The sequence below is a fragment of the Cyanistes caeruleus genome, chromosome 3 (assembly GCF_971803275.1).
Source record: "Cyanistes caeruleus chromosome 3, bCyaCae1.hap1.1, whole genome shotgun sequence".
Lineage (NCBI taxonomy): Eukaryota > Metazoa > Chordata > Aves > Passeriformes > Paridae > Cyanistes > Cyanistes caeruleus.
In genome coordinates this window covers 3896901-3919395 of record NC_141703.1, presented here as the reverse complement: position 1 = coordinate 3919395, position 22495 = coordinate 3896901, and the positions used below count along the sequence as shown (strand labels likewise).

At 42.3% G+C, this 22495-nt stretch overlaps 1 protein-coding gene across 1 annotated transcript in view; it reads left to right on the top strand.

Moving 5' to 3' along the window:
* Positions 1-21148, top strand: part of DSCAM (DS cell adhesion molecule) — a 437468-nt gene extending 416320 nt beyond the window's left edge. The window contains exons 32-33 of the mRNA XM_023926681.2: positions 2698-3000; positions 20402-21148. Coding sequence (XP_023782449.2) covers positions 2698-3000; positions 20402-20745 — 647 coding nt within the window. The 3' untranslated portion in view covers positions 20746-21148. The remainder of the gene's footprint in view (positions 1-2697; positions 3001-20401) is intronic.
* Positions 21149-22495: the final 1347 nt, after the last annotated feature.

The window sequence follows — 22495 nt, the reverse complement described above, 5'->3', positions numbered from 1 at the left end:
CAAAAAAAAAGGCAAAAACATGAGTAAACTACTAACTAGAAAAACAATCATGAAGTAAATCTAATAAAGGTTAAAAAAACCAGGTAAAATATTTCTCAAAGGGAAGTCCAACCAAAGTGAATCCAGGCTTGCTCTGGCTTCCTCAGAAGGAATTGCCAACTGTCTCTCCTGATTTTAGGAGAAAGGTGTTCATGATGTGTTGGAGCTACAAAGCAGTGGCCTTTCACCATAAAAACCAGTATGACTGGTTTGTTTTCTGTATAAGAACAAGTATCTTACTTCACTCATATTTAGTAATTTACAGCCTGGAGTTCTCAACGTTTCATGATTCATCCCCTTAAACCCCAATGTTGTCTCCATGGGACCATGGCAGTCACAGATACCTCCAGCCAGCTGACAACCTTTGGGTAGAATTACCATTAATTTTTAAGATTATTAAATATAAAAATCTAAATATAAATAGAAAATCTCCTTTTAGAAACCCTTTCTGTAGATGCTCCAGATTTCAGGTGCATTTGGATGTATTCCAACTTGTTGTCACCCAAGGATATTTTCCAATGTGTGTGGCAAAGGGCAGAAATTAAATTTACTGTGTGGTTTAGTAGATAAACTACATCCAATTATGTAAACAGACTTCATCATCTATATTTTAACAAGATACTTTTCTACTCTGTGTCTACCTTGGAGCTCATGGTGATTTATGTAAGGGATAGCAAACTTCAGATCAAGAAAGGTTTTCTTGTGCCAAAAAGCAGCTCTATTACGCCACTTGGTTTCTGGGAAAAGAGTAGAGTCCATTTAATTTAAGTGCTTCAGAAGTTTAAAACTTTCAAATAAACATATGTAGCCAAATGATACGTTCAAGAATCAATTGAGCTAATGTGCACATTTGATCACTTCTCCAGTCTGGAGTTCAGATTTCAGGAGCTGGTTGATGCAGTTGATATTTGGCAGAATTCAGCACTTATCAAAACAATTCCAGGCTTACAAAGCAGTAGCTTTTGAGCTTAGGAGAAATGCCTGGCAGCAGTTCATAGCTGGGAATCTAATGTTCTAACTAGAGGCCATTAGAAATTTCCTGATCAATCTGTATTCATGAAGTTCAAGAAGTTTCATGAAGTTCACCCTGGGCTTGGATGAACTTTCATCAGATCTGAAGTAGGTGTTCAGGCAGGCAGGTTCTGGAATATTCTCCCTCTTGGCATGGGGTATGGGAAGCTGTGGGTCCTGAGCTTCAGTGGACCAAGCTGTGACCTTTGCATGAGCACAATATTCACACACACTGCTGCATGGCACTGGTCAACTGCTGCCTCCTGGGAGTTTCCAGCTGACCAGAAATACGGGAAGACATCACTGAGGTCTGATTTACAAATCAAATGTGAAAAACAGAATGATGTTTCCTGTGGGTGGACAGAAAAAAAAAAAATTAAAAAGAGAATAAAAGAAAAATCAAAAGAAACTCAACTGTTAAGTTCTGGTCAGCTCCAAATTTTAAGCAAGTTACAGCATCTTGCAGAAGTACTTGTCATTTTAAATAATGGATGGTCGTGTTTGAAAGTGGCAGGAGTATCGTTCTTCGTGGACAATGAAAACTGATGCAGGGGTGCAGGCACGCAATAAAAAAGATAAAGATTTGCAATAACGACACACTTGCCTCTGGCTGCTGCAGGAGGTCCATTTTTATGAATTAGCTATTACACTGTGTCTGTTTATCCAACATCACCAACAATGTCTGAAATTGCACAGATCTATTGATGAAACACGACTTCTGCCCACGGAACTTTTCAAAGCCCTCTGTTTTAGAAAGGCTGTGGGTGCAACAGCCCAGCAATTCTGTCCCTGCAGAAATGAGCCCTGCATTTCCAGAGTGCTTTTTAATGTATCAGTAGCCATTTACATCTTCAATAACAGCGTTGTTTAAGAAATATTGATATTCTCGGAAACTCATCAGCAGAAAAGAACAGCTTGTAGGTCATAATAACCTGTGTGTCAAATATGAATCCCCTCATTAGCTTCAGCAGCACTGAGAAAAGGCAACTTGAATGACTGCAGGCTGTAGTTGCCAAATATTGCTTTCTGAAGACCTTTGTTCCGAACAAAATGAGTTTGTGTTTTACCTGGTGTCTAGAGAGACAATATCTGAGAGCTACTGCCTTCCTATTTGACCTTTGTTCTCAGCACTTTCCAAAAAAAAAAAATATATGTTGGATATGGACATATGTATGATGAAGACATAAAGACTTTTCTTTCTAGCCTTTGTGTAAACCCAGTGAAATATTTCTGAGATGCATTAAAAAGATAATGTAAAGAAGCTGTTTCTTATTTTGCTAAATCTGGTTCATGGGTTTGAAACCTTTTGAAGGCATTTAAGATTTTGAGAAATGTGGGGTTTTTTTGTCAAAAAACTAATATTTTTCACATAGTAAAGGTTATTTTTTACAAAAGGAACATGAATTTAATGCTAAGGCACCTAAATGCTGCTCACAGGATAAGGCTTCCCTTTAGATTATCTGCAATTGTCGAGTTCCTGACTAAACTAACACTTGTGCAGTCATTTGAAGCAGGTTCATTTAAATCACCTTGATAATTCCAAGGGCTCTCTGCTTTACTCTGAAATATCTTGCTCGTGGCTTTTCTCTCAAAGAAGGACTGTGCAGCTGTTTTCTCTCTCCCGTTGTTGCCCTCCCTGGCGCTCAGACCGGGCGAGGAGCAGCATGGTCTCCACAGAAAGTGCCTCCTCCACCTACGAAGAGCTGGCGAGGGCCTACGAGCACGCCAAGATGGAAGAGCAGCTGAGGCACGCCAAGTTCACCATCACGGAGTGCTTCATCTCAGACACCTCCTCGGAGCAGCTGACGGCAGGGACCAACGACTACACGGACAGCCTGACGTCCAGCACGCCGTCCGAGTCGGGCATCTGCAGGTTCACCGCGTCCCCGCCCAAGCCCCAGGACGGAGGGAGGGTGATGAACATGGCAGTTCCCAAGGCACATCGCCCAGGTGAGGCTGCAGAAAGAACCTTCTGGTGGCTTTGGGATGGATTTCACCCCACAGCCAGGCTGGGAAGCGGGAGAGGGTGGGTGGCAATAGCTCCTGTAGCTACTCGCAGACGTAACTGGGGTTTGTCGTGATGAATTTTGGGGTACCTAAAAGCAGAGGACAGACAAAATTAAGGGAATAAAAAGTAGTTCTATTTATTATTAGTTATTAGTAGTATTATTAGTAGGAGTTCTAAGGGCCTTCAGGTACATTTAGGGCAGATGAAGCCTTCCCAGGGGCTACACCCAAAACTGGATGATGGGTCACGGATTTTCACACTTTTATAAGTTTGGACAATTTGCATATTGGGGGTGATTCTTACAATTCCAGCTTCAGGTAATTTGCTCCTCCCCAACTCATTTGTTTGCATTTCTCAGGGCCTGGGACAGTGAGGTGTCCTTGATTCCCAGGCCTGGAGAGGAATTGTGTCTAACCAAAATGGGAAAGCAGGAGCTGACACTCTGTATGGAGTTTAGAGTTAGACACTGAAGAATTGCAGGATTACAAATATATAAAAAATACAAAAGCTAAAATCCCAAGGCATCAATCCCAGCTAATGGAACATGCGAGTATATTCTCCCATGTACGGAAAACATGGGAATTTAGGAGCAGAAAGAGGCTGGCTGAGCCATCAAATCCACTTCTCACACTTGCAGCCATCAGGCCATTGACCCTTCTGGGATAAATAAGACCATATGTGTGTGCATCTGCCCATCTCCAGCTCAAACCAGCCTCTAATAAACCACATCTCACCGCGGTGTTTCATGCTTGGGAGCAAAAGTTGGCTCTCATTAACTGCTCAGAAGGACAGATTGCAGGAGATGTGCTTGTCCCTTCTGCCTTGTGGCTTGTCAGACTTGGAACAACCCTTTGGTGATGTCCTGGAGCTGCTCCACTCTCTCCCTTTGACATCACCTAATGTCAAACTCGGGATATCTAAATCAGGAGGAAACAAAAGAAAGGAGAAAATTAAGTCTCCAGCTCCTTGCAGACTGAAGGTACTTGAGGTACATCCAACTCTTGGGCTCAATCAAATTTCCAGGTCACAAATATGTGATACCTTAGTTCCCAACAGCACAGGCATGTGATTTGTGGTACTCTGAGATCAAGCAAGTTATAAAATCTCGGAAGATTTGTCAGTCTTTGTTACAAGATACAGGATGTGACACAGGATTCAAATAAGAAAAAGGCATAATTATATTTATTTTCTTTTTGAAAACATGCTTATTTTATTTTACTATTTTATTTTATTTTATTTTATTCTTATTCTATTCTGTTCTATTCTATTTTTATTATAGTATGTACATTTGCCAGTGTGAGTGCTGCTACTCAGATCCACACAAAGTAATCAGTGGTGCTCATCTATGTGAAAAAGAGCAGTGAATAATCTATGGAGGGTCTTTTGCACAATATTCACCATAACAAGCAGTGGTTGTGAGGACTGAGGAATGGAAGGGAGACAGTGGGATCAGGAAGAGTCATTCAAATGCAGGAGCACTGAAAAGAAAGCATCGGAGATCTGGCTGGAGAAAGCCTAAAAAGAAAAATGTGGGAAGAAAAAGCCCAAGCAGAAGGTAGACAGTTATAATACTCAAGGCAGGAAATTAGTGTGTCACACAGATAGATAAGAGGGAAAATAAGTAGGAAATCAAGCAGTGGCAGAAATTGAGGATTTCTGTGTAGTCACAGGGTAGAACCACAAACCCAGGAGCTGTAGAAATAGATAAAGATAGAAATACTTTTCATTTCTAACTCCAAAGAAGTAAGATAAATATTTGTCCCTGCTCTGCTAAAGGGAAGCATCTAAATTCACAGCTAAGTCAAAACTGAGCTCTTTCCTTCCAAGCAGTCAACAGATATTTTTTATCATTTTTTTAACAAATATCTTGCTCTCTTTCCTTTCATGTTCCAAATACATTGCTTATGCATATTTAGTATTTGGAAATATTCTAATATATTCCATATAAAGCTGATTTTCTTGAGGGCAGACAGACCCAAAATTTGGTCCCTGTGCTAGAGTAAAAAATCTTCCAGGGTTGGAACAACCTTAGAGCCCCTCCAGTGATTTACAGACTTGTAGTCATGTTTAGCTCTGTTAGTTTTAATGGCTTTATATTTTTTCCCTACTTTTCTTGATTAGCTTTAGCCTTCCTTTTCAAGAAAATTAAATATATTATAAAATTAATAATTAGCTTCATTACCTTGAAAGAATAGTTGAGTGTTCCAATGGGACAATTTGAATGTTGGCCCATAAATATTGAATTAATAAATTAATTATTAAAGGTCACATTATGAAGGGTTTTAAACAAAACCTATGGATAGAAAGAACTTTCTGCAATGGCAGAAAGACCAATATTTTAATTTTCAAGTCAGTGAGGAAACACTGACTGGGCATCTTTCTTCTTTCATCCATCACTTCAGAAATTTGCCAGAGGTAATTAGTAATTCAAACACAATTAATCAAAGTCATTCTCCATTTAAGGATGTGGCGAAGAAATAAAAAACCTTAAGGTATTTGGTTTCAGTAGAGGAGGACATTTGAGATAAATCACTGTGCTGCTTCAGCACACCTTTATTCTTCCTTGAAGTAAATCTTTTCTTTCAAGAGAACTTTCACCTGTTTTCATGGTGCTTTGCTTTTCTTCTCAGCCAATTCAATCTTCCTGGGAAAATGTCACTTTCAATCACTTCTGACCTCCCTTTTCAATCTGCTGCCTGTTGCATCTTACAGTTGCAGTAAAGTTTCAAGAGTTTGCAATAAATACTATTTGTTTTTCAAAATATTTCCCAACAATTATAAGGCAGACTGAAGAAAGACTGTTAGAAAAAGTTATTTTGATATATGGGGCATTTGGAAATGAATCCATGTGATGGCAAAGCTGAAACTTAACTCACAGAAGGTAAGGATGGAGTTTGCTGGTGAATTCCCAGGGATGGAGATGAGGCTGAGGGGCTCCTTGGTTCCTGCATCCTCTTTTTTGCCCTTCTTGAAGACAGGAGTGGCATCTGCTTTTCTCCAGTCTTCAGGAACTTCTCTCAATCTCCATGATCAATCAAAAATTATTGACAGTGGCCTCAGTGGCATGTGCCAGTTCCATCAAAGTCCATGGATTTACATATATCCACTTTGCTTAAGCATTCCCTGACCTGGTCCTTGTCCACCAGGGGTGAGTCTCTTGCTCCAGACTGTTCCTGGGACCTGGGATTCCCTGGGATCTCTGGGATCTGGGATTCCCTGGGATCTCTGGGACCTGGGATTCCCTGGGATCTCTGGGACCTGGGATTCCTGAAGGCTGCTCTGCCTAGTGAAGACTGAGGCAAACAAGGCATTCAAGGTCTCAGCCTTTTCCAGGTCCTGTGTCACCAGGTTCCATTCAGCAATGGGGCCACATTTTCCCTGGCCTTCCTGTTGTCACCTAAAAACTTACAGAAGACTTTCCTGTTGTCCTTGACATCCCTGGACAGATTCAGCTTCAGCTGGGCTTGGGTTTTCCTAACCAGGTTTCTGAATGCTTGGACTGGGTATTCCCACGGGGTTGTTCTTGCCTGCTTCTATATTCCCTCTTGGTGTCTGAGTTTTGCCAGGAGCTTTTTGTTCAGCCATAGAGGACTCCTAGAATTTTTGCCTGAGTTCTGCTCACTGAGCTTGGAGAAGGTGATCCTTGGATATCAACCAGCTCTCCTAGAGAGGAGGATTCTTCAGCTGATGATACAAGCAGCTGTAGATGTTTTCTGCATCATTCTCCTCACACCAGGCCAAAACTTTCAAGTATATGGAAAACATTTTTTAAACAGTCTTCAATTAAATAAAAACAACTTCAAGAGTTTCTCTGAGTTTTCAAAAGTCATAGCTACAGGAAATGGAACATGGAAGCAAGATTTACTTTTTTTTTAATTCCTGCATTTGGTGTTTTGAAAGCATGCTCCAGACATCCTTGCGTTCTGATCTTTACAACAACTCAAGCAGATTTTTGGAAAAATACAAGAACAGAACAGATTGTTGAGAGCAGCTGGGGCTGCCCCTGGATCCCTGGCAGTGCCCAAGGCCAGGCTGGACATTGGGAGCTCCTGGGACAGTGGGAGGTGTCCCTGCCCTGGCAGGGCTGGGATGAGATGATCTTTAAGGTCCCTTCCAAACCAACCCATTCTGAGATTCTGTGATTATTTGTACCTCATGCTTCATCTTTAACAACACCACCATTATTTTCCATTTTCTACTATCACATTACAAACCACCAAGCAAACTGGAACTGCTGCTTGACAACAGCCTCTGCAGAGCTTCCAAAAAGTGAAGGGATGGATGCAGACCTGCACATGAAGTTTTGTGGACTGACAGAGCTGTCAGACCTGATCTGCCCAGACCTTGAAGGTGACCGGCTGTAGATGGTGACATTTTTCAGGAAGCCATAGAAACAGTCATGTGTCCCAGGAGGCACCTTAAAAGAGGAAATTGAAGCAGTAAAAACAGCCCAGTAGGATTTTAAAGCTGTGGGATAAATCACATCCTTTACAAAAGTGGGTCTTCTTAGCTCCTGCTCAGTGTTAAAACCCTTCATGCTGTAAAAATGGTGGCAAAATGTTGTTTCCATTGCATCTTTCTCAGCACCAAAACTCCCAGAAGTCTGGGATTTGGATTATTGTTCTCCTCCCCACAGCTGTCATTAACTACAAGTTTGTTTAGTAAGATCAGGTCCTCAAGGAATCATTTAAGCAGAGCAAAACTGAGGCAATTTTTCATATAAATATTCATAAATTACAACAATTGTAACCCCAAGTTTACCTGTGAGGTTGACAAATGAGTCAGTCCCTCATCCTCCAAAAAAGGGACAGAAATTGGAAAGAAATGCACTCTCTTCCTACCTCCCACTGTGCCATCAAAGAGTCTGTAATGTAGAAAAATGGAAGATAATTGTAGAGGTTCAAAGAGTTTTATAATAATGTTCCTTTTTTCTGTTTTAAGAATAATAATCACAAATTGAGTTATCATAACAATTATTCTTCACTGCAATAAACATTGCTGGAGCAGTTTATTAAAAATAGATTCCCATTATTATAATTTTAAATCTCAGTAATAGCCTCAGCCAAGAAGCCTGTTGGGTTTTTTTCTTCTCTTTACTCCTAAATTATTGTGCTGGAGAAAAGAACCACTATTAACTGGGAAATATTTTGATATTCTTTGCATCCCAAGTTCTATTTATGTCTGGGGTTCTTTTGTGGACAGACCACTTACTTGCATCCCCTGGCAATGGAGTTCATGCTTGGAAGGAATAACATCTGACGAGGGCTTGAATGGGAAATATCTAGAAAATTTTAATTTCTTTCAGTTTGCAGAAACCTCCTTTCCCATGGGGGTACTGCAAAAGTCAGACCCCCAATTCTATTTTCCACTTTTGCTAATCAGCACTAAAAAGAACCTTTGCTCATATATGACATTGTCCTTAAGGGTTCATTTGACTTGGACCAGGAATTTCTCTACCTAATGTCACAAAACAAGTTCAAGGTCATTTTTGACCATCCCACCTCCTCAAAAGTGGGAAGAGATCACATGAATATAAAACCACTGAAGGATCCCAAATATGATCCCAGAGAAGAAATGTCTCTCAGGGGTGTATCAGACCAGCAGATTTGGAAATCCATTTAAAGCATCACAAGATTTTATATATTTCTTCACAAACATTCAGCTGGTGAAAGGAACCTGCTCATGAATGGGGATAAATGGCATTTTTGGAGAGGCAGACTGAAAAAAAGATTTTCCAGGGTCTGATTTCACAGCCATGAAGATGTTCAGGGAAACCCCACTCCTCCCTAGGGAAGCTGAGTGCTTTCCTGGGTCAGGATCCCCCCTTTTCCACGCCCCTGCTCCCCTAAAAGCTCTTCACTCCTGCTGTCCTTGTGATCCTGGCTGGTGGGCAAGAACACCATTTCCCTCCTCTCCATCTTCCAGCCCTTCTCCTTGGCCCCCATGTCCCAGAGGAGATTTGGCCAGCTGGCATTGCCTTTTAACCATACCTGCTCTCAATCAAGCCCTCCCCATCCAGATCTGGAGACCTTTTGGGTTTTTAGAGCTGGGCACCTCAATCCAGCAGCCCAAGTCTAGCCCTTAAACCTACTGCATATTAACTAGGAAAAAATACTGATTTAACCTCTCTAGCTCTGCTGAATGATCAGGTCCTCTCAGTTTTTCAAATGCCTTAATTAGCATTTTTGACCCAATTTAGAAGTTTCTTGCTGTTTTGACTAATCCTGATGATTGAACAGCAAAGCCTGTAACATGTAGACAAGCCTGGAGCTAAAGAATGCAAGTACTTAATTAAAAGATTTACAAGGGTCCCTTAAATGCAGTCTGGATATCACCTGCAGTGCCTAAATGTTGTTTTAAACACCCAAGTCAAGAAACAAATCTTCTTTTCCAGAATTCAGTCTCTGCAGCTAAAAATAAGCTGCTTATCATAATGAGAAAAATAAGGAGCAGGCAGCAAGAGAAGGCACAGTATTTTTCCAGTGTCGTAACCTGAGATGTGAACTCTTCCACTGCCCCATGAGTTCAAGGGTGAAGGAGATGTTTCCCTGTGACCCAGTGACTGGAGTTTATTTAGGGACTGGATTTCTGCTGGCAGAGCCCCACTGGCCATGGTCGTGACTGAATCCAACACAAATTTGGCCACGGGGGATTCAGCAAGGGCTGGGACTCCTGACACCTCACCTTTAGCCTCCTTTTCCCATGCTTATTATATTATCCTGCCTTGGCTGAAAATGGGGAATAATTTCATTAATTCCATGCTTTCCAGATCCAAAACTGAATTTGTTGAAGATACAGAGTATAATCTATGTATGTTTCTGTTGTTGTTGTTGTTGTTCAGAAATTCCACAGCAAAGCACACCAAGGCTGAGATATGGGTTGTTTTCTGCTTTAGTTTTATATTTGCACTGTCTGGCATCAAATACAATAGAATACATATGAAAAAACATGAATATGTATAGACACACTGTATATAATGTGTACACAGAACAAAGAAATCACCGTTCTGACTTTACTGTGGGAGACAAAATCCACTTTTGAGAGAAGTACATAAGGAGACAAATCAAAATAAGCAGGTGGAAAAACAGAAGGACAGGCACAGAGTGGGGGAAAAACCTTCTTGCCTATATTTTTAACAGTAGTAAATACTCTTAGCATGACTGTTAACTCGTATATATTCTTATGTGATGTATCCTGAAATCACTCCCCTGGATGAGCATCTCTAATGTTTCCATATTAAATCCTTCTGTGCATGGAATACCTTCTTTTTATTTTCTGCTGCACTGTTGGAAAAGCAGGAGCTTGTCACAAAGAGACAGACTGTGCCATTTTCTGCTTATCCTAGAAATGGCACATCAGTGATGAGAGGAAATTGCCTTTATCTTGTCTCAGGTTTTATTTCTGTGGAGTATCAGGAGCTTTTTCTCCTTCAGCTGAAGGGAAAAGCTGAATGTTCTTCAGGGATGAAAACCATTTAATTCTGCATTTAATTGATGTGACTGCATACTTGATACCATTGGCTTTTATTTTAATTCTGGTGGATTTGTGGACAGGAAGGCTCACACTGCAAGTTTTTTAACCTTGCCAGTACAATAAAAATGAACTTAAACAGGTTCAGATCAGAAGCTGAAATATTCTGAGATCAGAAAGGGAAACAATAGCAGTGTGAATCTTGAGTTTAAATAGGGCAGCTGTTCAGGTACAAGGTTTCTGTGCAGTAGGGATGTGGAAGTTCCATTTTAGGTACTATAGAAGATGTTTACAACATAAATTCAAGTCATTGATGGCACTGGAACAGGTTTTCCAGAGAAGCTGTGGCTGCCTCATCCCTAGATGTGTTCAGAGCCAGGCTGGACTGAGCTTGGAACAGCCTGGGACAGTGGAAAGATTTGAAACTAAATGATTTTTAATATCCAACTCAAACCCCTCTGTGAGTCTATGATTAAAGTAATCTAAATTATTTTTACAATTGTCACCTATGAATCAGTGATGTTGGTGTTAGGAAGATATTTTTTGATTAGAGGAGAGAAACAAGTTAACTCAAATTAATTTGAGTTATTGAGAATCAATTCCTCAAAGATTCTGTGAGGAATGTGTAGCAGCAAAATTACCTTTTCCTGCTGCTTCTTAATTTATTCTTTATTTTGATTTGAAAATAACACTGACTTTGGGGAAAAAAACAAAAAAACAGCATCCCAAACTGTGCTCTTGGGATCCTCTTGGGGTTTTTTTCTATTTCTTCTAGACTAAAACTTGCATCTTAAGGAAACCTCCTTCCTCCTTCCAAGAATGTCCATTTCCCATCTTTTGATTAGCAACAAGATCTTTCTCATTAAAAGTGAGGGGTTTTTTAAAATTTAATTCTAATTTTGGTTTTCTAAAGTGAATTATTTGCTTTGTGGTCCATATATATAGATATAGACATATATAATAGCTGCAGCTATTAGACTCCCCATGTTGTCTGTAGCTTTAGACACATTTAATTGAGCTGTAGTAACTGAAGAGTTTTATGCCTTAAGCAAGGATTACATTTATCAGTAAATTTTCAGCTACTTTCATGTTCTTACAGTCATAACTTCAACATTAAATTGTTAAAACTCCCAGCAAAAGTTCCAAATCAAACCAAAGATGCTGTGCCCACTTTAATTAACATGACAGATATTTTAGAGAACTTCTGTTAAGTGTCCCTAACTCGAACCTCACTTCTACAAAAAGTAGATTTTTAATTCTGAAAATGCCAAGTAATTTCACCTTCAGTGCTGGGATACAGTGTTTGTGATTTTTGCTGTCAGCCAGCCCAAGGGGTTTCCACACAGACGAGAGCAGATCCAGCCCTGCTTTAAAGTCCTTGCAGACATTTACAGCCATTCCTGATTTATCTGATGTCCAGCTCTGTTATTTCCCCCCGTGCCAAGAGGACCTGAGTGTAATCTGAGCTCTACAGGAGAGCTGGCACTACAACACCTGAAAATGGAAACCAAATCTTACCTGCAGGAAAGGTCATGCTTGTGCTCTTCTCGGGAATTAAAGCAGGAAATCATATCACTTGAGAAAAAAACTTTAGTTTTAACAATTCTAATCTGACTGTAGTGATGGTCTGTGCCACCCATGGAAGAGCTCCACGTGCTGGCCTTTAAAGCCTGGCTCTGCAGATGAGTTTCAGTGCTGAAATACTCAGCATCCCTAATTTAAATGTGAGAGCTGTGAGAACCTCTGGTCCCAGGGGATTAATTAACAGAAATGCAGTGCTGCACCTTGTCAGCATCCCTCAGGGGATCCAGACTAATGGGGAGACAGAGTTACATCATGCCCCCATCTCAGCAGAGAGCAGGGCACTGCTGATATTGGTTTCCCTGCTGTGCCCAGCCCCACGAGCAGCGTTCTGCTCTCCCATCGCCACAGCACGCTCAGGTTTATCCCCAAATTCAGGAATGCCTCAGAGCCTGGAGAGGTCAACAGAGCATCTGTTGCTGACTCCAGTGACCCCTGAAAGCTCCTCACCTCTCCAGCTTCCGTGCTGAATCCAGGCTCCCAGCATATCTCAGGAATAAACCTGTTTCCATGGAGGCACGATCGATTTGACCCCCGGCTGAAGTGATGTATAATTGAACAGTTTCTGCTCTCTGCACCCAGGACCAGCAAATGAGTTTTAAAACTCCACCCTTGCTAACCAGGGGCACCTCACCGAGGTTTTCAGCACTGTTTTCCAAGTTTTCCCAGCCACTGGGCAGGAGAGTGCTGTCTCAGAACTTCCTAAAAAATGCATGAAGCCGCTTGCGTGACAAGGCGCGGACGGAAAGGGAGAGCTCCTGGCCTTACCTTTTCTGTCACCATTTCATTATTTATTGACAAATTTGCTGGCTTTAGTCCTTCAGTGGGTATTGATTTAGACAGTGAGGCCCCTTTTGCATGTTTTTATAACTTAGACCCCTCATTAAATCCCAGCAGGAAGGGATCAGTTGTGTGGGGTCACCAGCCCCGTGAGGCTGGATGTCCACACGGCTTATCCATAGGGTCTAAATCTATCTGACCCTTGGAGTTAATCAATTTTTCCTTCCTCACTCAGCTCAGTGTCAGAGAAGCCCTTAAAAATACATCAGTTCTCCTTAAAGTTACTTCTTTAAGGACAAAGCATCTGGCAGGTCTTTTGACAGCGCAGCGCCGTGTTAGAGACCCAAGTTCTGCTCAGAGAAACGCAAACCAAAATCATGCTTCAGTTCCTGTTCCCCTGGATCTTCCAGGAAGAGGTAACAATGTGATAATCAAGGCTCCTGCCGCCTCTCAGGCAGCTGCACAGTCTGTTATGTCAGTGGAGTTCAGATGGATGATCTCAGTTCAGCTACAGCAGTCATGCCTTTGCTTTAAGACATCTTGATCAAAGGCTTTTTCTTGGAATCAGAAGGCTTAAATCTAAATAACAAAATGAATCACCTTTAAAAAAAAAAAAAAAAAGGAAGAAAAAGAAAATCCACATTAGTTGGAATCCTCATTTTCAGTCACTTAAACCTAATCTCCAGTAAGTAGAAATCAATTTATAGTCTTGCTGAAATCAATAGAGTCAGTGATTTATAGCAGTAGCAAATTTGGCTCCTGGACTACAGATTTACTGATAGCCTGGTGTTCCTTAAGAGATAACTCCAAGGAATGTAGTCAACAGCAACTGTTGTTTTTATTTTGCTCTGTGAATCACAGCTGGTATTTTGAGTATTTTTTTTGAAAATGACAGTTTTAGCAGACTGCAACATGAAACATTTAACTAGGTGTTATGGATCTCCAAACCATCTATGAGGGTGCAGTTTTTGTGTAGAAAGTTATGAAATACAGCAGGGCTGACAGGGAATTCTGATTTCTCCAGCTAGAAATGGCAAACCTGGCTATTCCTCTAACATTTTTTTCACCTGTTTAGGTGAAAAATGTAAACAGCATTAGGGTGGGGTGTTTTTCTGCCTGCTGCAACACAGAGGATGTGATGCTGTGGGTCAGGGAGCCAGGAGGGGCAGGCTGGCAGCTGAAATGAGTCCTGCAGTCACTCAGTTTAAAGCACACCCCAAATGCTGAGCACTTCAGTCATTTTTCCTGGGCACCTGAGCAGAGGTTGGAGCTACTCTGGAAAAGGGAAGGGCACGTGCCTGCTCTCACAGCAGCTTTTTCACTAATGAGGAAGCTGAGCCTTGGCTCTTCCCTCCCTCCTTTCCCCTCCTGCTGCTTGGCTGTTCTCAGACCTTCTGCCATTTATTCTGGATCACCTCAGAGAATTATTCAATCCAGTTTTTGTCCTGAAAAAGTGGCCTCAGAACGGGCCAGTGAGCTCCTGAATGTGCTGAAAATTGTTTGCTGCTGTCCACAGAGAGCGAACTGAGATTCTCATTTGGCCAGTCAGAAATTTGCACTTGGAAATTCCACCTCCATTTCCATTACTGATCAACACTAGCTCTACAGAGCGGAGACCTGGCATTCAAAGCACTCTTCAAAAATTTTTACTCTCGACTTGTGGCATTTTGCTGCAAGAAAATTACAATTATCCAACGAATTGGGAAGGCATTTCCACACTGAGCAGATCCCAAGACCTGTATCAGCCAAGCGAGGAGGTGCAGGACTGCTCCTCTTCACCCCTCCTTCTGAGCAGGGCCAAGCTAACCAAATAATTGGCTTTATTGCTCATGAAGTGTGTTAGTCCCTGGTGCTGCAGAGCCCTGCAGGTGAGGGGAAGGTTTCGGCGCAGTGCGGACGCGAGATGGGCAGGGAGGGAGCAGCAGCAGGTTTCCACCACTGACAGCAGCAATTGTGAGAAATGTTACTGCTGCTCTCAGCCTGGCTCCAGACCAAGCTGCTGCTGTCCAAGAAAGCTCTGCCTGCTAAGTTTTTAATGGTGACATCTGAGCATCACTTGCACTCCTTCTTTCAGCAAACCTCTCACTTTGTCTTTGCAAACCCTCCACTCTTTCCTCGTTTCTAATGGAATTTTTTCTCTTATAGGCTGAAAAACAGCCTGTGAGTAGCAGCAAAAGCTTCACTGATTTATTTGCTGTGCTAGTGAGCTGGAAAAACCAACTGAATTTTTTAATCAGCATAAACCTGAGCTTAGAACTAAGTCAGCAGCTCTGTCTCCTTTTGCCTCCTTTCAAAGGAAAACACAATATCCCATCAGTGCTTCCCTTCCAAAGTCAGCACAAGCCAACAGAGTGGGATTCCATCTACACCAGCAGTGCACAAGGTGATAATCTGCTCCTAAATCAAGATAATTACACCAGCACCTTCCCTGAGCTAACAGGGCAGTATGGACTCAGCCCTGGCAAGGTTTCTGACCCCATGGAATCATCCCAGAGAGGTTTCTGAGAGCTGGTTTTTTACCCACTCACCCCCTGAAGCAGGATGTGTGAACGCCCCATTCAAGCAGTCTTATCCTTACCTTTGTTAAATAAAACACCCTGTCATAGTCACCAACCCTACTTCTCAAAACTTTCTGAGATAATCTCTCAAATAGCACCAATTTCCTCCACATGGCAACCAAAACTTGAAAACCCTCAGGCTGTCACCCTCACTGATGGTATCTCTGTTGGACTGTTGTGAAGACAAATTGCTTTTCCTTTAGTGGAGGTTCTGATTCATGAGAAAATGAATAGACCCCACATGTAAAAACTTGGTAAGAGCATCTTTTTTTTTTTTTTTTTTTACAGTCTGTGATGATCCTTGTATTGAAAATAGCACAAATCCTTAGAATTTTTTATTTTTTTCTGGAGAAGATGAAAGAAAAAAAAAATCAAACCACCATGTAAGCTCTCTGGCATTTGAAAGAGGAATGAGGTAAATCTTTTGGGAGAAAGGAGTGCTTCTCAGCTTGGTTTTGTTCTGTAGATGAGACAGCTATCTTGAATAAAATCCAAGAAAAATTCAGCAGTGATGCTTTTCCCTGCATGTAGCCTGTCAAATTCATCCCAACCCTTCCCACACCTGAAGCTGACCTCCAGAATACAGCTAAAAAATGTTGTTTATTCGCAAAGTGTTTTATATCAGCTTAGTTGTACTGAAATAAGGATAAATTATTTTTATTCAGCAACACATTAACTCAGAAAATGCTCCCTTTTTGGTAGAATGTGTTGTTTATTATAAATATCTCCGTGATTTTTAGCATTTGTTTACAAATAGTTATTTGAACTAACAGTTTCTTAAATGTACTATACTAAATAATTTATTAGAGGGTTGGCCATTAAGGAAAAAAAAGAAAAAAGACTGAGGGAGCTCTGGCTTAAATTGCAGCATTCAGATTTGACTGGATGTTTATTATTTCTGTACAAACTCAGGGTCTTATACAGTGAATTCTCCTTTCCTAAAAACTGCAGAATCACTGAAAGGTCAGGATGGGAAGGGACCTCTGAAGAGCATCCAGTCCAAACCCCATTTTTAAAAATGCATCAGAAAACTATAGTTTTAGAATGTCTTTTGTACTAATTAAGCCAAAATGCATGAATTATTAAACATGCTCATTTGCAGTGCTCATGCACTTGAAAGGTCTGCTTTCATTACTAATAAGGCACAAACATAGCTGAAAAGAGGTAATTAGAGCATCAAAGGCAATGAACCATCCTGAAACTTCATAATGTTTTGCCCAAAAAAAAAAAACCATCATTCAGCTGAATAGCAAGAAACCAAAAAAATGCCACACTTGTGTTCAGAGGATCAGAACCAAAGTCTTCCCAAGCAGCTCCAGAGATACAGCAGAAGCTTTTTTTCCTGCTCAAAAATACCTTCAGAACTGATGTAAGAATGGCAAAGGTGAACCCCTGTGGTTATATTTCAAAGATTGTGTTTTCAAGTCAGAAACCCATTAGTTCTTCTAAATCAAAGACTTTTTTTATTATTTTATTTTTTTTTTCCATCCTGCGAGACTGTAGCACAGAAGAAAAAGTTCCATTCTCAGAATTTTTCTTGGCTGGTGATTTTAATAATGTGGCCTGTTTTATAAGCAGGTGCAGGGAGAGACGCTCCTTGCAGATGAGAAGGAGCACTGACACTTTTTATGGTGGGAAAATGTGTGTATCACATCAAATAATGAGGGCTCTGCACAAGCCATGCCAGAGATTGTGCTTTGAGTACCCAGCTTTGGAGAACAAGTTACACTCTGTGGTTTCTCATTACTGAAATCCTGCTGGAACTTTGCCCCCAGACATTTAGAGAATTGCAGTAAAATGACTGCATATTGTTTACACAGATTATTGACTACGCTTTCTTATGTAGATTTAAGGAAGGGGGGGAGTGGAAAAAAAGATCTTTTTTACATAGCTCAAAGCTCCTAAATACACTTGAGAAATGTCTAGACAGCAGCTTGAAAACCATCCTCCATCTCTGTAAGGTTCAATGCTCATCTTTTTTATAGTCCACTCGTAGCTGTGGCTCTCAAGAAGCAGCAAATGTGCCAAGGCACAGAAGCAGCTCGGTGAGGTACCCATGGGGAGCTGCCAATGAGCCACGCTCCAGCTGCTGCTCCACACCAGCTCCTTCCTGGAAAGCCAACCGAAAAAAAACCCAGAAAATGCAGCAGAAAGAGGGAGAGGGTGTAAAATTCCCTGGCTGGTGTTAACAAAGCAGTGGCAGCCCCTCACAGGCAGTGCTGGGTGACAGACACCTTTGGGAAAAGGCTGATTGTTGTGGGAAGTAGAAACGTGGAGTGGTTTGGGTTGGAAGGGATGGCAAATCCCATCCAGTGCCAGCCCTGCCATGGCAGGGACACCTCCCACTGTCCCAGGAGCTCCCAATGTCCAGCCTGGCCTTGGGCACTGCCAGGGATCCAGGGGCAGCCCCAGCTGCTCTGGCAATTCCATCCCAGCCCCTGCCCACCCTGCCAGGGAACAATTCCTGCCCAAGATCCCATCTACCCTTACTCTCTGTTAGTTTAAAGCCATTATTCCTTGTCATATCACCCCATGCCCTTGTCCCCAGCCCCTCTCCAGCTTTCTTGGAGGCACTGGAAGGGGCTCTGGGGTGTCCCTGGATCCTTGTCTTCTCCAGGCTGAACAGCCCCAGCTCTCCCCTCCTGTCTCCTCAGTGCTCCAGGACTGGGTTCAACAGAGAAATTTTTTCCTCCTCTGCTGGGGCTGAGGGACCCCTGTGGAGCATGGGAGTGGGAGAAAAAAAACACCTTTCTGACCCCAGCAGTCTGTAAACCTTCCTGGAGAGAGGGAAGTCACCATTGTAATTAGTCACACAGCTCTCAGGCCTGCTGCTGCCATCTCTGAGGTGCATTTTGCTGGCCCTGATGGTGAAACCCCCACACCTGAGGCAGCCAAACCAAGCTCCTCCCAACCTTCATGAGACAGAGGGCAGAGAGGTGTGAGGAGCATCACACTCATTCCTACATCTCCCACTGGGGAGGAGCTGGGCAGGAACAGGGCTCCTTTTCTGGGATGTTGCAGTGCTGAATGAGACACAGCCACAAGGAGCAAGTGTCACAAGAGCTTCCCATCCTGGCCATCTCCTCCCCTCACATTGCTCTTTGGAGCAAACCAACCCCACAGCTGCATTCTGGAAGGACTTGGACTAGAAGGGGAAGCAGAAGAACTGGTGTCACCAGGGGCTTGGGGTGCCAAGGGGACAGGGCAGGTGCTGGACAATGCTGATGTACCCACAGCAGCTTGGCTCAGTGCCTGTGGAGAGGTGCAGTGAGTTGGTGCCTCCCTGCTCCTGTGTCCATGTCCTGCTGTCCTTCACCCCAGCAGCAGCAGCAGCAGCGTTGCTGTCTCAGCTGAAACAGGTCTGATGTGCAGAACTGTGCTTGGCATGAGAGGTACTGTGGGAGAATCAGGCAAACCAACGAGTAAAACCAATTAACATGACTCCTTTTGCAAGAGGCAATCAGTGTGATTATCATCACAAACCTCCCCCTCTCCCTCCAACTCCACCGTGTGTGTCAGCCTCATCTCGAGATCCTCCCATCTTACTCCACGGGGGTAAAACACCACGTGAGCCTGTGCTGGAGATGCATCCAGAAAAAAACATATGGTGTTAGACTGTGCCTGAGGGATTTCTGTAGGAATAAACACAGATCCTGGCCAAATGCAACTCCTCAGCAGTTCTCTGTCTGTGACCTGGAATTACGGATAGAGCAGATGCTGTTGGTCTTTTAGGTAAGACTTGCAGTGCCTTGACTTACGTGGGAAAGCAGAGGACCTGTTTTATTTTAGGTCATTGGACAGCTTTTAGCTGGGCTAGAAAGAACAGAATTGTTATACATTGTTTTATTATGAAGAACTTCTTTCCTGGTCTGTTGTTTATGCCACTGGCACAGGTCAGCCTTAATTTCTCCTGCTGTAAATAGCTCATGGAGAGCTACACAGGTGGTGTGGTGCCAAGAGTCTCCTACTTTAAACATTCAGGATCCATCCCATCTGTAGATGAGACTCTGGGTTTGACATCAACCATAAAAAACAAGCAAGTTCTTTACCTGCAGAGATCCATAAAGAAGGGAAAATACTGCTCTGAATGCTCCTGTAACTGTGCTCTTTTTTTTTCCTCCATACATAGGTGAGGTTATACCATCAAATATTTTTAGAAGAGAATGTCATTATGTGCCTGATTGCTTCTCATTTCCTTGAAGGAACTTCATGAATGCCTAACAGGCCCAGGAGTCAGGGGAAATAATGAATAAGAGGTTTTCTTGACAATAGAAAGCAGAAAGTTGATGCAAGAGCTCAGGTGCCAGTCCCAGTGTATTGTGTTACCACAAAACCAGCAGCAATCTTGTGGTCACAGTGGTAAAAAATTATTGGGGAATTAAACACACTGATGATGGTTGATAGTTAAATTTGGTTATATGAGGACAAGAGCGTTGCTGTTTTATTCAGAAATCTCTTGAAGACTACAGCCTTAACACTCCTGGATCCATTTTAAACAGTTGAGTCATTCTACTCAAGATTGGGGATTGTTAATTGGAATTGTGAAGGTTTCCATTTAAAATGAAAAATAAAAATCGGAAATTTACTGAGCCTCCACGTTTTCCAAGTTTTTGACAAAGGAAGCCCAAGATCTTTTCAGATTTGGAGAAAAATCTCCAGGTCTTTACATTTTATCTCCTCCATGAGTATATGTGAAGAACACTTCACTTCTCATTCCATTGTAAAAACAAATATGAAGAGTAAATCCTTGTGGATCTGCCCAAAAGGAATTGGTTGCACAGTACATAAGATTGTAGCACAGTAAATGGCTGTTACAAATAATCTGTCAATTATAAATTCTGATCACAGATCCTCCCCTTTGGCAGCCAAACCCGCTCGAGTCGCTCCCGCCGGGTGAGCGCCGCACAAGGCACGACCCGAAATAAAGACTCACTTCTCCCTTTTGCCTCCCCAGGTGATCTCATGCATCTGCCACCCTACCTTAGGATGGACTTTTTATTGAACCGTGGCGTTCAGGGCACGAGCAGAGACCTGGGTTTGGGGCAAGCCTGCTTGGAGCCACAGAAAAGCCGAACCTTGAAGCGTCCCACCGTGCTGGAGCCGATCCCCATGGAGACATCCTCCACGAGAGATGTCCAGTCATGGCAACCTGGTGCTGTGGCAACGTTACCTCAGCGAGAAGGAGCTGAGCTAGGACAGGCTCAAGCAAAAATGAGCAGCTCCCAAGAATCCCTGCTGGACTCCCGGGGCCACTTGAAAGGAAACAATCCCTACGCAAAATCCTACACCCTGGTATAACGAAAAGAGCATGGCTGGACAGTGGCTGTAAATATTTACACTGAAAAACAAACAAACAAACAAAAAATCCAATGAAAGCTACCTTTTTTTTATTGAATTCCAATATTTATAATTAAAGAAGAAGATTGCCAAAATATTTGACAAAAAAAAAAAAATAATAATATGAACAACAGACAGTGCAAAGACTCTCTTGCTTTTTTTCTGTCTGAGTGTGAGCTTCATCTGACTGGACATCTGAATTTTTGGGTAAAAGAGTCCAGTTTTCTGATCTTCACAAGCGTTTGTGTTTTTACTGATTTTCTACGAAGTGCATGGAGACTTAACAAAAACATTTTAACTGGAAGTTCCATCAGACAAGATTTAAAAGGGAAAAAATGTCACAAAAAAAAAAAAAAAAAGAAAATCACCCTCTTTGTGAATTCAACAGGAACATTGATTTGGAAAAACAAAAAGTCTTTTGTCATGTTTGCACTTTTTTTTTTTTTTTAATTAGAAAATGGGTCCTTGATTGTTCTCTTTTTGTTGTTAATTAGGATGAGTGATGTCAGTGGAGTGAGGAGATTGATTTGGGTTTTTTTTTAATATTAATTTAATGAGACACTCTTTGCATTTTGTCTATGCGAAATAAAAGGGTCTTCTGCCTTTATTTGTGATGTCTGCTTCCATCACCTTTTGCTGTGGTTTTCCCAAAGTGTGATAACCATGCCAGTGTCATCCTCTGAGTAATGTCTTCTTGTGCCTTGGGAAAAAAGAAAAGGAACTCAGGGGTCAAATTTTTGGAAGAAAATTGGGGTTCACTCACCTTTTTTTGCTACCATGGGGCAAAGAGGGTGCAAGCCCTAAGTGGTCTGAACCAAACCCACCCAGGACTGTCAGCATTTGGTCCATCTCACACCAGGAGGCTTTGGTTCAGCTTCAATATCTTTTTGGATCAGAAGAAATGCGTTGACGTTACTTTACTTCCTCCTTAGAAATGGATCTTTAGTCCATTTGGGAGCAGCTCTTATGGAAATTCTTTGCTTACGTAAGGACTGGGGTGGAAAAAAAAGACAACTTTTCCCATAATAGGAAAAATGAGAGGAAAAAGTTATTCCAGGTCTTTCTCTAGAGGAAAAAAAAAGCTTGTTACGTGGGAGCTGTCAGCTCGTATTACTTTGTTGCATCCTCTGATTCGGTGAGAAGTGATATTGCTTGTTTTATGCCGAGCATAAATGATTGAATACCACAGTCGGTGTTTTTAACACAAAAACCCTGCAGCCACCTCGCTAAGTGCCTCATTGTGTGTGTCCTGGCCACTTGTGTGTGTGCCCTGGCCAAGGGGACACGGAGCAGAGCATCCCAAATTGGTGCCAGACGCTGTTCAGCGTTGGCTGGAGGTGCCAGCGGTGCTCCGGCAGCAGCAGAGCTCGGAGTGCTCGGGCAGGGCGGGAACTCCCCGCGGTTTTCCTGGCTGTGGGCACTGCTAATGCAAACGTTCCTGCACCACACTCAACTGGAATTGTTCTAAAACACAAAAGTGCAGCAATGCGCGGTTGTTCCGTCGCTGTTTTTAATGGGATTACGCTGTTGGAAGGGCACTAAGAGAGCAAAGTACTTTAAGTGTCTTGAAATGAGTCAGGTTGCGCTTGTGTCCATAGCTTTGCCAAGCCCAAGGGCTAAAGGGCTGCAGAGTTGAACAGAAGAGACCAAATGAAGACTTCCTCAAGGTATGTACTCCTTCTAGACCTGCAGAGTGTTGAGATGTCGCTCA